This window comes from Molothrus aeneus, chromosome 4 (assembly GCF_037042795.1).
Source record: "Molothrus aeneus isolate 106 chromosome 4, BPBGC_Maene_1.0, whole genome shotgun sequence".
NCBI classification, from domain to species: domain Eukaryota; kingdom Metazoa; phylum Chordata; class Aves; order Passeriformes; family Icteridae; genus Molothrus; species Molothrus aeneus.
Window position 1 is genome coordinate 27,775,352 of NC_089649.1, and position 16,838 is coordinate 27,792,189.

Here is a 16,838-nt window from a genome sequence, read left to right on the forward strand (position 1 = left end):
TAGCACACTTCTTCCCCAGCACCAAAAAAGTGTACAACTTTACAGGCTGGAGTAGAAAGGTTATATATAGCACTGCAATTTAATCCACATGACAATTAAAAAATACATGAAATGGTCTTCCTTATGCATGAGAAAAGATTATCAGAGTTTTCCCCCTTTCCTCTTTTAGCTTATTAAAAATGTAACTCCTTCAAGAGTAATAAATTAACTCGGAACGGATTACTTAAGTGAGACACAGGTTGTGATTAAAGGAAGTTTGGAGTTCAGGAGAAGTCTGTGTTTGAAAAACGTCCTCAGTGTTTGGAGTATTGCATATAGCTTTTGACAACTAATTTGGGAGAAGAGTGGTAGGGAATGAACCTCAACAGGAAAAGCTCTTGTTTTTTGTCACTTTGTGACATTACTGAAACACTGTTTCCCCTCATTTGTATTTCCCCCCGCCCCATAAGTTTGTGTTAAAATGTATCAAAACAGAGAAAGACTTTGAAAAAGGCAGCAGAACTGTCATAAGGGATGATGCTAGCTTGTTGGGAGGTTATGCTTTATTATGTAAATCCATGTTCGGGGGTATTTTAAAATGCATATCATATGGTTAGAAGCAGCTAATTATCTAGATAAACTATACTGCTTCCAAATGAAGCGTACAAATCCATAACATAAATGCCAGGGGCACGACTTCTTGCAGATCTGCAACCTACCTGATTGACCAAAACTGCCCCTCATCTGTACCAGTCAGTCTTGCTTCATGGAGCATTGGCCACAAGGCTGCTGGTTCCTGCCAAACCCTGCTGCTCAAATCCACCTTGTCTTGCTGCTCCTGAGAAGAGGTTCCTGCAGTGCTTTCCCTTGGGTAATGCTATAGAGTTGAGTACCCCGAGCTTGAATTCAGCTTGGAGCAGAGGGAAATAAAACTTCAGTCTGCACATAAATCCTTCATTTACTTACATATAAAACCAATGAAACAGTGCAATTTTCCCTTCTTTTTCTGTAATTTACAAATGGTTAAAATTATTTTCTTGGCAGAAACATCCATTTCTTAACTGCTTAGTGCCCATGCTGGCAGCACCAGGCTGCAGCAGTGGCTCTGTAAGTACCAGCTCTCACTCTGGAGATACCAAGAGGGGCTGGATGAAGAACTTGTGATGCATAATTTATTCAGTTAATATAGGCCTTTTCTGTGCTTGCAAGAGCTCCGGGGAAGGCAGGTGAGCTTGGCTGGGTTTTTTTCATAGTTTGCTGAAATACTTTAAGGAACTGTAGTGTGTTTGCATGCAGTACCTGTATGTCAGCAGCTTGTTAAGAAATGTGTTTTAATGTTGGCAGTTCAGATGTGGAGTTCTCGTGGCCTGCCCGGACAGGTGCTCGGACAGGTGCCATGCACCTCTTGGGCTCTGGCACCTGCAAAGGGCAAATGTTGGCAAAGAACTTCTGGTGAGTGCCGAGACACTTGTCTAACATCCACCGTTCAGCTGGCTCTATTTCGCCTGAATGTGCCTGAAATCTGCACCACCTCACGCGTCTGAAATAAAATCATAGCGTCGGGGGTTGGTAGTCATTAGAGATCTGCGAACGCGGGTGAAAAATGACATGCAGCGTGGCCGTGCGCTGACCGGGGCACCGGCCTGCCGCTCCAGGGGCCGGGCCGGGCGAGGGCACCGCCGCTCCCCTCCGCAAACTTCCTGGGGCACAAAGTTTGCCGGCAGTTCCGCGCCGCCCGCGGGGAGGGTGACAGGGCGCAGCGCGGGGGGCGCGCCCTCCCCGCCGCCCCCTCCCCTCCCCTCTGCGGCGCGGCGCGGCCCCGCCCCGCCGGCAGCCCCGCACCGGGCGGCCGCGGCCGCAGCGCCCCCGCCGCGGGAGGGGAGCGCAGGGGGCGGCGGCGGGGGCGGCCCCGCGCTGCGCCGCGGCCCGTGCGCGCCGCTCGGCGGCCGCCCCGCCAGCGCTCGGCGGCAGCGGCGGGTGTCCGCATCCCTGCGTCCTCCCGGCGCGCTCCCTCACCTCGGCGGCGATCGCCTGCCGCCCGCCCCCGCCCTCCCCTCCCCCGCACCGCCACACGCACACGCACTCCCGGCGCTGTGTGCGAGGGCGGGCGCCGGGAGACGGGCGGCGAGCAGCGCGCCGGCAGAGGAGACCACCGCGCACACGCACACGCACACACACACACTCCCGCCCGCCCTCCCTCTGTGCCTGCTCCCCCTCTGTGCCTGCTCCTTCCTCGCCCCCCGCCGCCTCCCCTGCTCCCCCCTCCTCCTCCTTTCTCTGCAACGAGCTAGAAAGAGAGAGAGGGGGGGAAAAAGCCACTTACAGGTATTTGTTTAGTGGATCGGCGGCTTAATTTATCCCCCCCCGCCCCCCCCACCTTCCCCACCGCCCCTCGCAGTTTGTTTACAAGTATCAAAGTTGTAATTGAGGAGCTGCCAAGGCACATCTGGATATTTTTCTTCTTCTTCTTCTTTGTGTTAGGGACTGATGTGCAACTAATTAAAGGCAGACAGGCTGGTAGCGTCTGCACACTCAAGCCCCCCCAAATAAAGAGCCTGGTAAGTGACTGGTTTGCTTTCCCCCCCTCATCTTTTTCCCCCTTATTCTTCGCGGGTTTTTTTTCTTTTGTTTTTTTGTTTTTTTGTTTTGTGTGTGTGTGTGGTTTCGGATTTTAGTTGTGGGGTTTTTTTAGAGGGATGGGTTGTTTTTTTGGTTTTTTTTTAATTTTGGGTTTGTCGGGTGCTCTTTTTTTTCTGTTGTTCTTGTTATCTGGGATCGTAAAAGTAGATTAATGTTAGACTTGGGCAATAAAAGGCGTCGCTGTATTAATTTATTAATTAATCTGCACCCGCCCCTCCTCCTGAATCTTAAATATGACCTTTGATCTCTCTGTCTTTGGCAGAGCAGACATGCAATATTGAACATGTACGGTCACATTTAGCTTAAGCAGGGACAGAATCGCAAAGCCCGGCTAGCAATTTCTATTTATTTATTTCATTCGTGGAAAAGAGGGCGATAGTTAGAGGGGGAGGGAAATCAATAACTGCGTCTCGGGTACCCTTTTCATGCTCCGGAGATGCATCGATTAAACAATAATGACCCGGTTGGTGGGCACCATCATTTTCTCGCTGCTGGTGGCAATAAAGCCTGAGAGGGGATCGCGGGGAGAGAAAGGGTAGCCAGTGAGGGAAGGTTTTGTGGAGAGAAGCCAGTTTAATGCTGGGGGAAATAGGGCAAGAAAATGCATATGACTTCTGGCATAAAGGGCTGAACGCTAACATTTTATTCCTTACCAGATGCGTGGCTTTCGTACACATGGCTGGCAAAACTAGTTTTATTGAGTAGTTGTTATCGAGGACATGCAGCTAGGTTTTCCTTTCTGGAAACGAGAGAGATTGTTTTTTGGTTTTTTGGTTTTTTTTCTGTAAGCAAATCCTTCGCATCCCTCCACAAGACGACGCTTAGCCTAGAGCTTTCCGGGGCAGCCTTTGTATTGCCACTAGACCTCTGAAGGCAGCGAGAGTCTGGGTTTTTCCCTGACGTGGAAACACAGAGGTGGCTCCTGCGAGCTCGGGGTCGTTTTTTTTCTTCTTTTTTTTTTTTTTTTTTTTTTTCCGACGGAAGGGCGGCCGCCAGTCCCCAGTGCAGCCGGGGGTGAGGTTCCTTCTGTAGATTTACGCTCCCTTCATCTGGATTTGTTTACATAAAGCCCGCTTTCAGAGCACGACGTTGGGAGAAGACGAAGTTTTTGCACTCGGTAGGTTGGGCTGCAAACGGTTCATTAATCTAATTATGATCGTAATTACCGTAATGGATAACCATTTTGAACTAAACATACCAGAGTCTGGAAACTAGACGTAGCCCCACGAGTGCCTCACGAGTGAGCGTTTCTGATAGCCCTGCATCAGAAAAGATGCTGGAAATATCTGAACTATTCAGGTAGAGCATCTGGAAAACAAAGAGGCAGTGTTCATAAACTGAGGGCTTTTTAAGTTATGCTTATGTTTTGCTTTAGTTCGCTCAGGCTGCCATAATTTACCTTCTTCATTGCCATGAACTAAAATACTCCCCTTCACCTCCTTGGGGGAGAAAGGAGGCGGTAGGAAATAAAACGGACGCCGTGTCCTTAGCCCCCTCCTAAACTTTCCCAGCCGGGAGCAGAAAGCCATCTTTCCCCGATGAGGGCTAGTTCAGCAGGTACACGGCTAGTTCAGCAGGTACAGGACGTGCCCTCCCGAGCGTTCCCGGGCTGTCTCTCGGCGAAGCCCCCTGCCCCGCGGCGCCCACGGAGGGGCTGTCCCCGTCTCGGTGTGTGTGTCCCCAGCCCTCCCTGCGCAGCCCCCGGCGGCGGTGACGGGGAATCCTCCCCGAGAGGCTGGGATAAATACTCCGTCGTTAGTACAGCTGCAGGCGCCGGGATCACAAGCTGTGAAATTGCTTAAGTATTTTTTTTTAACCTAGCCCCGTGCCCCCCGCGGCCTGCAGGCAGCCCCCCCGTACCCGGAGGTGGCGGGGGGGTCGGGGAAGCCGGTGCCGCCGCAACCAGCGCCCGGCGGAGCCAGCTGTGCCGGCAGGCAGCTAATGACCGCCGGGCTCAGAAGGACACCGTGGCAGCTGGCGGCTCCCTCCCCCACCTCCTTCTTTTTTCTTTTTTTTTGTAATTCCTTTTATTTATTTTCCCCCTCGTTCTTTCTCCCTGCCTTTTCATTTTTCCCGGTGCTGGTAGGTGGGCAGCTCCCTGCCCCCGTGTCGTGTCCCCCGTCCCCCAGCTTGTCCCGGGACCGGGTTTGCCCCACCCGGGCCGGCGCTGCGAGCGCTCTGCCCGCGGGCACGGCGAGACGTGTGTCCCCCACCCGCGTGTGCTCCCCCCTCCCCCGGGGTGGCCGTGGGCGGCCGTCAGCGCCCCCCGCGCGCGCACCCCCTCGGAAATGACTTTTTGTGTTTCAGCTGCGGCAGCTCCCGTGAGGATGCCGGAGGAGCGGCTGCCCGGCCGAGCACCGACCGCGGGGATGCGTCCGGAGGAGGAGGATTAAGCGACCCCCCCCCCCCGCCCCGTCCCTCTCCCCCCGGCCCCCAGTCCCCCCCGTCCCGTCCCTTCCCGCCGCCCCCCCCGCCCCGGCCACCATGAACACCAACGTGTGCGTGGAGAGCGGCCCCAACCCCGAGGCGCCGGGGCTGCCCAAGGACAGCCACCTGCCCGAGGGGGCCCTCAACAGCCTTGTGGATTACAACTCGGAGATGGAGAGGTACCGCTCCTTCGCCACCTTCTACAAGACCAACGGCGGCGCCTTCCCCCAAGCGGCCAAAATCGCCCGCATCACCACCCCCATCTTCCCCAGCGCGGCCGCCGCCGCCGCCGCCCGCATCGGCATGTCCCCCTGGAACTGCGACACCGCCACGGCCGCCGCCGCCACCGCCATGCTCTGGGGCAGCGGCGGCGGCGGCGGCGCGGCGGGCGGCGCGAGGAAACCCTCCTCCTCCTCCTCCTCCGCCGCCGCCGCCGCCGCCTCCGCGGCCGCCGCCGCCGCCTCCTCGCTGCACGCCGGCAGGGGCGGCATGCACCACCGGAGCGACTCGCAGCGGCTGGGCAAGCCCGGCTGCCCGCCGGCCGAGCAGCCCGCCCTGCCCATGGCCAACGGCAACTTCCTCTCCACCCTCGCCCCCGAGCACTGCCGGCCGCTGGCCGGCGAGTGCATGAACAAGCTCAAGTGCGGCGCCGCCGAAGCCGAGATCATGAACCTCCCCGACCGCGTCGGCACCTTCTCGGCCATCCCGGCGCTGGGCGGCCTCTCCCTTCCCCCCGGGGTCATCGTCATGACGGCCCTGCACTCCCCCGCCGCGGCCTCGGCCGCCGTCACAGACAGCGCCTTCCAGATCGCCAACCTGGCGGACTGCCCGCAGAGCCACGCCTCGGCCTCGCCCGCCTCCGCCCTGGGCGCCGCCGCCGGCGCGGGGGGCGGCGGAGGCGGCGGCGGTGGCGGCGGAGGCGGAGGGGGGGCCGGCGGCACCGGCGGCGGGGCCGGGGCCGGGGCGGGCAACCCCGCCAAGAAGAAGCGGAAACGCTGCGGGGTGTGCGTGCCCTGCAAGCGGCTCATCAACTGTGGAGTCTGCAGCAGTTGCAGGAACCGCAAAACGGGACACCAGATCTGCAAATTTAGGAAATGTGAAGAGCTTAAGAAAAAACCGGGCACTTCGTTAGAGGTCAGAGGAGATGATTTCTTTTTCCCCAGCCTCCCGCCGTCCCTCCTCAACCCCCTGCCCCCGCCCCTCCAGTGCTTCTTGTCTAGCTTCAAGATGCAGCATCCCTTCTCCGAGGCCTCCTTCAGGCTCTGAGGGAGCCCCCGCCGCGGGCGCGGCTCCCCGCGGCGCGGCCCCGCCGCCCGCCCCTCTCCGCCCCGCAGGGAAGAGAAACGCCGCCTCCCGCGGCGCCCCGCCGAGCCGGCCGCTGGCCCCCGGCCCCGGGCCGAGGAGGGACGGCCGGGGGGCGCCGGCCCCCGCCCCGCCAGCTCGTGGCCGTTACGGAACGATGCTAACCTGGTTTACCTGCCGTGCTGTTTCCATAAGACTGCTGGCTCTCTGGTTCCTTTTTGTTTTTCTTCCTATTTTTTAAAAATTTCTCTCTCTCCCTGTTTTTTTCTTTCGTTTTTTAATTAATGGCAATCATGACGATTCGGGGCGGTTTGTAGGAGCGGGGAGGTGGGAAAGGGAAAGTTTTAGCTGAACACCAGGTTTTCGCTGTCAGAAGTTCAGGGAAAGCAGTGGCAAGTTCTTCTCCAGGTTGGCTGGTAGCAATGTGTCCCAGACAGACGACGGGCCACGGAGCCCAGTAGTAGGAGAAACGCACCCAAGTGATCTCTTTGGCAATGTCTTTTATGAAATACCCTGCTCGTGGTGTATTAAACACAATGGAAGAATAGCACAGGTATGACTGAACTGATTTCTGGCTGAACTGTATGTACGGTTATTTTTACAACGTTTCCTCGGAAGTGACAATGTATTGTGTTCCCCAAAGCTGTAACAACAGGTTTTCAGATTTGCTAGACGTACGAGAGACAGGCAGATCCCGTGTCGCAGACATTTTGGTTATTGTATTGGGTACAACAGACAATGGGAACCAAAATACACAACCGTGAGGAAAATGGCAATTGGATGGTATCGTTAGGGGAAGGGAACAAGTAAGAGGAAAGACTAGTAATCATACTTAATTCCTTGTCATTATAAAAATTATAGTGTTGCTGGTTCGACACACATCTCAGATGCATCTGAAGGTGTCGAGGATGATGGATTTAGTACAGAGGAGTAGTGACTGAAGATTGACTTGAAGTAGTGACTGAAGCAGGTGACACCAAGATTTGTAGTCATAAAAATCAGCAACTAAGAGAAATTGTAACTTCCCTCTCTCTCTGTGTGTGTGTGTGTGTGTGTGTGCGCCTGTGTGTGTTTGCATAGCGGTTTATTCCCTTGCTCATTGCTCGCAGGAGCTCTCTCCAAGAAGAGATGGGATGAGGGATTCCAGGGAAAAAGCAACACTTAGAGCCAATTAATTTGTTCTGTGTTAAATAAATTGAGATAATAGTGTTGGTATTGACATTGCCATGGGACAAAAGCAACATTTGGGGGTTCACTGACATTTGGCTGATAGTATTAACTCTTTCCTAACCAGCCTCATCAAAACAACTAATTCCTTCTTGCAAGAGTGAACTGTTCTTGCTGAAAGTTTAATTCATAGCTCTGCATCCTTTTAGCTCTTTTTTTTTTTGTGAATGGTGACCCAGCATTGCTAACACAAAAACCAGGATGGACTTCCCAGGGATAGAAACTAGACTGGGTTTTCAGCTCTTGTTTTTCTCAATAATATGCCTTTGGTTTTGTAGCAAGTTTGCAAAAAGGATCATTAACACCTTGTCTGTTAATGCTGAGCATAGCCTAAAAGAGACTCCCTGAACCAGAGGCATGGAGAATTCCCCCTACACTACCCAGCACTGAGAGTGCCTTTGTGTGCCAAGTTCCGTCATTAGGCTTGCAAACCAAGGTGCTGCTGGGATTTAATGTTTGTGATAAATGATAGGTTCTGATGGTTTATCGATTTGTGCAGAAAGTGGGCTATCTCTGGAAGAAACACATTTGTACATTATCAGATCTTCCTATGGGTTTGTGTGCATCTCTGAGCACTTTTCCAGAAGTTCCTTGCCCCTGACAAAGGTGTTTGGTAGTGTTAAAAAGTTTTCAGGCGTGCTATGAGAATGCCTCCCGTTAAAATTGTTTAACCACTGTGACTAGTAAAACCGCCACTTGTGTGCTCTCATAACCACCTGCCTTCACTTCTTCTCTTCATTCTCTCTTTCCCCCACTTACTCTCTCCTGTTTGTGCTCCGTCAGATACGTAAACACAAAAGCTCCTCTGCTGCTGTACTGTGACTTGAAGGAAACAGGTCTCTCTTTCCAGCTGTGGAGATGTCAGTAAGGCATCACTTTTCTGCAGGTCATGGCCCATCACAAGGTTTTGTCACAGGATGTGGCTAATTTCTTTACAGAGGTGTAGTTTGTCAGTAGGAGAGAAAGAATAACTTATTTACGTGGTGTTTTCCTTATGCTTTCTTTCTTCTTTATAAAGAATTAAAATTAATAAAGTGACAGAAGGGCTGCCTGCAGCACAGGTGCAGCAGCAGTGCTCTGGCTGTAGGGCCACCAGCTGGAAGGGTGTCAGAGGGTGACAGGGCCTCCATGAGGGCCCTGCAGCAGTGGTGTTGGTGTTGGGGCTGGGCAAGGGCAGCCTCCCTGCAGAGTGAGTGCCTGGAGTGACTCTTGGCCTGTGCTCCTGGGCAATCCATCACTCTGCGTGGATGGTTCCCTGGCACCTTGGTTGGTACACAGCCATGGGTATGCATCAAGGATTGAGGGGCTCACCTTCCACTACACACTTAGGTGATTTGTGAATTGTGCTCGACAGTGGCTGCAAAATGCAGGGGTTATTTACAGCAGGGGATGGAACCGTGTTTAAAAACAAATGAAAAATTAGAAAAATACCAATAAACCGTGAGCTGGCTGACCCCACAGAAGCCATTTCTCTCTTTTTCCTTTAAATCTCTTCTACTGGTGCAATGAAGGCATAGGATATAACTCTCAAAGATAGTATGTGGAGGTGAAGACAAATCACGTGAATGCTTTCCAGTTCCTGACCCTTGCATTTTTCATGGAATGCTTCTCACTCAGCATTTTTTTTAAAACACTTGAATTATTTTTTCCAATTTTTCTTGTACTGTTTTCACATTAAAAGTGTCCCAATGCTCTAGTATTTTTCATAGAATGTTATTATTACTAGGAAATTTTATGTACAGCAATAATAAATCTATAAAAATCAGATTGACGTCACGTTGCACGCTTCCTACTTGTGTATGTATATTCTGTGTTCATTCAGATTTACAATCAGTTTAAAGAGACATAATCTTTATTTACCCATAGAGACTACTTATCTTCCTCTGATTGGTGCACATGTCTGTAACTTCTGCTGCAGGTTATGAAGGTTAGGTGCCTGGTGGTAGTTCACATCCTTCTCTCTTTTAAGCGAACCCCATTCAGTGTGTGAATCTCAGTTGCCCCAGTGCTCATTTTCATTAGCGTGACAGCAAGTTCAGGCAGAGAGGCTGACTTGTGTTGGCAGGGGCTGAAGGCTCCTGTCAAATGTGAAATATCAGCTGTTTAGGCATGCTGTCATCGTAGTGGGCACCACTTGCTCCCTTTGTAACAGCCCAGCTAATTGATATGTGCGCTATTAAAGTGAGCGTTTGCATACCAACCCGATTGAGTCAATACCAGCCTCCAAATCCGAGGCACTTGGCTGAGCTGTGCTTCAAGCCAGTGGGATTTTGAGATGGCCTTCAGGGATAGGTTGTGATGATTGATTACAGCAGGAACGGCGTCTGATCCTGAAAGTCTTAACACCATATGGCATTGCCACGGGGGAGAGAGGCTGCACTGGCAACCTCCGAACCTGCACTTCGTGTTGCGGTAGCGCGTGCGAGCGCTGTTAAGAGAAGACTGCTGAGCTCTGTGGATAGGGGTCAATTAGTAGGGGCCTCAGAGGAAGCAATTTCCCCGCTGTCTATCTGGCTTTAAATTACATGCACAAGTTAAGTGACGGCATGATGGAATTGAGCAGTGGTGAGGGGGAACTGTAAAGTCTGATAAGAAGCAGGCGGCTAACACGATCCAGCAGGCTAACTGGAAGGTGGAAAGAAAGACCACCTTGTAGCTCGTGTTGCTGTTCATCCCTAAACATCAGCAGTGCTGCTGTATGACAGGCTGTCTCTCCTGCCTGCCACTGTCTCGTGGCCCTCCATCTGGCCGAGGCTCCCTGTGTGCATGTGTTAAACGCTTTGCAAAAGGGCAAAAAAGCAGTCCTTGTTCCCGGGCGTTTACAGCTGGAGCAAGAACTGCCATCTGCCCCGAGTGCAATTTACATTGGTGTTGGCTGCAAAGCCCTGATCAGCCCTGAGAGCTGTTTTTTCCCCTCTTTCCTCCTTGTTTGTGACCCTGGTGCTCTGCCAGGGTTCTCTTGTTCTTCTCTTCTCAGGCCTGAGCCTAGAGGGAGTGTGCCGGGTGCTGGAACTGGCTGCTAGCACCATAAGAGAGCCCACACTGGGTGACTGTGATGCTCGTGCTTGGGGCTTCCAACATGGTGCATGATCCTGCTGTGACAGTGTGAGCAGGGAGGGGAGCAAGTGAGAGGCAGGGCTAGATCTGACCTTTGTTGGACATTTTGCCATGAGGTTTTGTCACTTTCATTCAGATACTGCATGTCTGGGATAAACATACATTCTATGATGAGTTTTCCTTTTGACCTCTGGAGGTTCTTGGGGCAGCACCAGGCCTCCTACTGCCACCTCCAGCAGAGACCAGAGCAGCTACATCTTTGCTCACCAGTCCTTGATCTCTGTTGCTCAGAAATCTCTTTGCAGGGAGTTAATCTTCTGCGTTAGGTTCACATCTTACAGGGCAGGAATGTGCTGCAGTTGGTAGTCATGGGGTGGAGGAATATGTTTAGAGCCCAGAGGAGACAAACTTTTAGTCTCCTTGCAGTTCTAGCAGATGACTGAGTGCAAGTGATTTCCTCTGAAATGTGGTTGGATGGTGCCTGGTTTACTGTTTCATGTATTGTTGTTTCCCTTTCCTCATGCGATACTTGCAAAGCAGAGAAAGTGCCCAAACCCCATGACATTACTGTTCAGTTTAGAGTATAAATGGCTGCTTGATACACTGTGCATACTGTTGTTAAGGGGGGGCAAAAATGAAGTTACTCCTGCCTAAGAAAATCTCTTGGTGAGATTTGGTACTGAACTGAACAGCATTTGAAGAAATTCTGCAAAATTGTAGGCTAGTCAGGGACTTAACAGTTTCTTTCATACAAACACTGCTTTCTACTTGCATTGAAAATGGCTTGCTTTAAATCATTGAACTATGATTGGTTGCTAGTGAAATTGTCTGTATGGTAAGAGAGGCTAACTGGTTGCAGTGGTTCTGAATTTTGATTTCACTCAGTGGTTCTTTGCATGGTTTTCTAAGTACTAGTATAGGTTATACACTTGGAACATCAAGATTCTGTGCCAGACTCTGGATTTCAGTGTTGTGACTGTTTAATCTATTTTTTTTAAGCTGACATAATGAAATCTCTATGCACTGTTTAGGCTGGTCAAGCTACATGTGTCATGAGAAAGATGATGAATGAGGGTAGTTTGGGATTTTTTTGAGCAGTAATTAGCATAATAAGTGTCTTTTTTCTTATTTTTGGTTTTTTTCCGCCAAATCATCTCAGTCACTTTGAACTAGATATTTCAGTTAGAGGTACATAAAACCATCATGACTTGGAGTCCTATGCCAGCTACAGGATGTTTGGAAAATCTTTTCCAATTCTGTGTTTGTACAAATTGTGGTAGACTATACACATCATGCCTGATTCATATAAGGAGACTTTGTTTAAGTTGGTAGATATGTGAATGTCATGCTTCATGCCACTGATTAGGGGTGGGCAAGAGTAAGGAACAGTCTCAATTTTTGTCTGCTTATTCATGTATGTTTGTATTATCAGATCTTGGGGTCACTTTCCATGCAATTCTGTTTGCTAAGTGCACACCTAACATCTTTACTGAAGTCAGGGAAGACCTTGCTCACTTGGAGAATGGGTTAGGGTGTCAGCAAGCAATCCCTTGGTACTGGGAAAAGAAAAGGAACAGAAACTTTTTTTTTTTTTGGTCAGAAAACAACATCCTGGTACTGGATTCCTGCTTTTTGGGTTTTTTTAAAAAAAAGTGCCCTAAAGAGTTGAAAAAAGTTGATGTTAATTTCTGTGTGCTGTGTCATGCATTTATGTATGGCAATGACTAAGAACAGGTCTTTTCCAAATACCCTAAAAATTTGTATTGTTAAAAAGAAAATTAGTAGTCTTCCAACTCTTAACATGCATATATTTTAAGGGTTAGGCTTGGTGAAATAATTCTAAGCAGGCAAACCTAGAATGTACACCTTAAAGACTCATCAAATACAGCATAATCCTTTTGATCACTGGTTGCAGTGGGAAATGGCTGCTGCTTGCATAGGTATAAGCTTTTTGGATGTACCCAAGCGAGTTGGGAGCAGTAAGTAACTTGTGTTACTGCAGCCTTGTTACTGGTGGCTAATAATTCCTAAGCCACCAGCTATGTGCTTAAAAACTGGCAGCAGACACCATGTCTCCTGAGGAGTGCCACCACCCAGGGAAAGCATTTCTGTGCTTCTGTAGTGTCTGTGGTTTTGATAGCTCATCTGCTTGGATGATTGTACTGAGCCACAATGTCTTGAAGCATGTGGCTTCCTTTGACACCTTTTCTGCTATTTGAGAGCCCTGACTGCATGTCTGCCTTCTCTCTTCTTTTGGGTACTTCAATTGTTTTCCACAGTCATATCTTGTTCAGTCACATGCAAACACCTGTCCTGAAATTGAATTACTCTGCAGTGTAATCTAAAGTCATCCCCCATTTCGGCATCCTGTGCTTTCTGTTGTGTGTTGAGTTATGTTGCACTGTACTTTAGATGTGACAGCCATTTAATAATGTTGAAGCCTTAGCTCTGCAGGGGCTAAAAAGATCCCAGCAGGCTTGTTAACTTCTACTCTCAGACATTATGGGAAATATTTTCTCCTCCCTGGAACACTTCGGCATCCTCTTAATTAACACTATAAAAATCCATAGCCAGGTATGCGTGAAGCCTGTTTAATTCTTTTGCAGTTTTCCAGAGTTTCTCTGTTCCTTCCTCTTTAACCAGGCAGCGGTGCCAAGTGAGATATGAGAGCATAAAAGGAATAAAGGCAGCCTGGGTCATGCAGGATACTGTGTTCTTGTCAGGCAGCATACTCATCAAGTGCCTTTCCCATACCCACCATAGGATCTTATTTTTTCCTTGCTCTACTCAGTATTTCTCTTTATCTCAATCTCTGAAGTGTTGAGCATTTTAGAACTTTGCACCTGTCTTTTCTCAGGACAGTATTCTTTTCTGCTTCACACTACCGTGGTCATGGTGTCTGTTGTACTTCTATGTAGAATCCCCACTAGCTGGTATCAGACTTCATTTGACTAGAAGTTATCTCTCTATATATTTGACTAAAAAGCTATCTGAGACAGAGATGAGAGAGATTATTCACTGGTTTAGGAGGTGGAGAAGCAGTATTAAAATTTGAGGTGGAGAGAAGAACTTAAATACTAGAAAATGGGGTAAATCCAAGGGAGTTCAGGATGGATATCACTTAAGATGAGGGCAGAGGAGAAGGAAAGAAGAGCTGCAGAGTGCTCAAACAGAGGAGAAATCCATAGTGGCTGAGGGTTGGTTATAATGTCTGAAGCCTCAGTGAGGAGGTGCCTGCTCCTCCACAGGGGTGACTCAGTTACCATGGGACAGACTAAGCCCTGAAGGGTGCAGTGGTAGGGCTGAAGATGCAGTGACATTTCCCTTGCTAAGAAGAGTGTGTGTATACACCTCTAATATGAGGTGTATTTGCTGCTATGAGTAATAAATTAGTATTCAGGTGAGGCAATTGAAGAGCTCACCAGTAACCATCTTCCCAAAACTTCTGCAGGGGAAGGCCAAGATTTCACAGAGCTGAAGGGAACCTTGATGAGGGTAAGCAGGGATTTCCCCATGTCCTTGTGGATATCATAAACCAGTTTTTAAAATTAATTTTGAAAAATTGACTGGAGTTTGTGGAAAGAATTTCAATATCAGGGTGAGCTTTTGGTATGGGTGGAGTCTTGTCTTCCAAACAAGTTGTTCAAGGAGTAAGAAAATGAAAAAGGCATACACACAGAAAAGCCAACAGATATGAAAGAGAGAGGGGAAGCTTGCAAAGGAGAGGCTGAAAATGATGATTTCTTGCACGAGGACTTCTTGGTCTTAAAGATTTCCTTGGTGGTGTGTATACTGTGTTTCCTGGGAAAGCTGGAGCATGCTGACAGCATATCAGTCTGGCACAATGTTAACACAAAGAATTTGCCCCATTGTCATGAAAAAAATACCCCACAACAACGGCAGTTCAGTGACATCTGTCCTACACATCCTAACTGTGATGGGAGATTGGAGATTGGGTGCAGCAGCCTCGGCAGTTACAGGCTTGGAAGAGAGCTGAAGAGCTCTCACAGTCTGTGTAGAAGCTGCAAGGAGGGCAGAGTGAGAGTAATTAAAGATGCTGGAAACAGAAAAGGAGAGGCAAGGAATATATAAAGGATATACATTTTTAAATATGTGATCTCCAAAGCAAGTAGTACTAGTGAAAAAAAGGCTTTTGGTTTTAAAGCAAAAAAAACAGGAGAAAAATACATTTGGAAGGGTTGTGTGACCCACATGGCAGGGGGTGAGGGAGGACTCAGTTACACCATCTTAGTAATGATGTAAAACCCATTCCCTCTACATCACCAGTTCATCTGAGCTCTGGGAGGTGGTGAAATGCTTGGCTGGTTGCTTGGAAGCTGATGTAGAGTAAATTGGAGGTCAAAGTCCAGTGAAGGGCACAGTGTCATGAAAATAATGACTGAGATGGGTCTTAATTGTCATCCTTGCAAATTTCAGAAGACACACTCGGGAAAGACCGGGATTCAAAACCATTTACAATGTATTAATGTCTCCCTCAGCAGTCAGGAATTGTGGTGACCTGTTGTATGAGAGTGTTGCTGCTCCTCTTCCTGCATCGAGTCAGACAATGCATGGTGCTCACCTTGATGCTTGGCTACAAGACAGCCAAACTGGCACCTGCAATGGGTCTTAGGCATTGGCTGGTTATACTCCCTCAGCTGAGATATCAAGTGCTGCATTTGAGTGATGTATTTCTGTATTTCTCCTTCCTTTTCTTTTTCTTTTTTTTTTTTCTTTTTGCAAGCTTTGCAGAAAAAGAAATAAGCAAGCAGAGACCAAGAATTTAATGGATATATTTTTCACTGGCTCTTTTATCAACAGCATGTGAAAAATCCCAAAGGACAGAAGCAGTTAGCTAACCAATGAGGCATCATAGCTGATTTTAGGTTCCATGCAGGAGAAAAAGATACTGAAGCCCCAGCAGCTCAAAGGGAAAGAGATTTAAATTTAGGTTTGGTACTAAGAAACGTGCCTCTCCTCTGCTTGGAGACCAGTCTGTAAGAGATTACTGTACCCCAGGGCAGCAGTTTGGAGGATGATAGAGATGTCAGCCTGTGAGTGCAAAGACTTGTACCACTGGATGATGAACCAGCAGGGATTTCTCATTAATGGAATGAATGTTAACAAGAATAATTCTGTTTTGTGAGCTGGTGTGTGTGGGAAGGATAAATGATAGGGGCTGATGGATGGTCTTCACAGAGATTTGATTAGGGAGAAGGTGAATGGCAGTGTGTGTGTGAGAGAGGGGGAGGTGTGTGCACGTGGTACATCCATTGCAGTAGGCAGGCACACTTCTAATTGATAATGTCTGCCAGAGAAGTCAGCAGAAGTAACCAGATAGGTCCTAGGCAAAAGCAGAAGCTGAGCACTGGTGTGGATATTTCATTTTTAGTGTCCTGTGTATTGTAGAGTCTTGGGTTTTATGTTGCATGGTGGTAACAAACCTGTATCCAAGAATTTCTCTCTAAAACTTTTGTCAGTAACAGAGCTTTCTGCTAATAAAGCATTTGACTATTGATATTAATTCCCACAGTCAGTATGAGAGCACTGAATGACATCTTCTCTGACCTGCTTAGTGTCATCTTTGTCTCTGAAGTAACACTCCTAAAGCTTACATGAGCCCTTCCCTGAAAAAGCAGGAGACAGGCCAGACCTACTGGTTGAGAGGCCAGGCAGGCAGAACCAGCAGAAACAATCCCTCATCCTTGCCTGAGGCCTTCATATGCTGCTGGAATGCAAATAATAAATGGAAAAAGGCAAAATAGTCACATAAGCTGAGTAGGCACTCTAGCAGACTTAGCAGCTCCAGCCTCAGGTACAGGGCTAGCTGAGAAAGTGAATGAACTGCATGAACTGCTGGAGAGAGATATAGAAATAGGGAAGGAAACGTGAATCCCTTTGACAGCGAGATGTCTAACCCTAACCCTCACCCGAAAAGCCAAACCTCTGTATGGTCCTTTGGCAGGAAGCCATGAGGAGCTGGAGTGTGGCCATCTGGAGCCGAGGACAAGGTGGCAGGTGACAGGTGACAGGTGACAGGAGGAGTTTGGGCCCGCTGGCTGCCGCTGCCAGCCCGCCTGCGGCATGCCAGGCTCAGGGAAGCCCACAGCCAAGCCGTGCTCCCCTTGGGAGCGAGCGAGACAGCAGAGGTGGAGACTTGGCTCTGTCCCTCAGCTCACTGGCCAAAAGGGCTGTGCTGGCACAAG

At 49.3% G+C, this 16,838-nt stretch overlaps 1 protein-coding gene and 2 long non-coding RNA genes across 3 annotated transcripts in view; 2 read left to right on the forward strand and 1 right to left on the reverse strand.

Annotated features, from left to right (window-relative positions):
* Positions 1-2,200: 2,200 nt before the first annotated feature.
* The window catches only part of LOC136555472 (uncharacterized), a 28,828-nt gene continuing 14,190 nt past the window's right edge, over positions 2,201-16,838 (forward strand). Inside the window, exons 1-2 of the long non-coding RNA XR_010783497.1 lie at positions 2,201-2,304; positions 2,461-2,537. This is a non-coding gene — a long non-coding RNA (uncharacterized lncRNA). The remainder of the gene's footprint in view (positions 2,305-2,460; positions 2,538-16,838) is intronic.
* LOC136555473 (uncharacterized) lies at positions 2,952-4,725 on the reverse strand. Its single transcript, XR_010783498.1, has 2 exons — positions 3,818-4,725; positions 2,952-3,358 (listed from the first exon to the last, which is right to left on the reverse strand). It is a non-coding gene; the product is annotated as an uncharacterized lncRNA (long non-coding RNA).
* CXXC4 (CXXC finger protein 4) lies at positions 5,096-6,312 on the forward strand. The gene has a single exon (XM_066548156.1). It carries the CDS (start codon positions 5,104-5,106, stop codon positions 6,310-6,312), a length of 1,209 nt encoding a protein of 402 aa, XP_066404253.1. The 5' UTR covers positions 5,096-5,103.

Excerpts from the sequence above, each read along its gene's own strand:
- CXXC4 (XM_066548156.1), top strand. The coding sequence starts at position 5,104 with ATGAACACCAACGTGTGCGTGGAGAGCGGCCCCAACCCCGAGGCGCCG.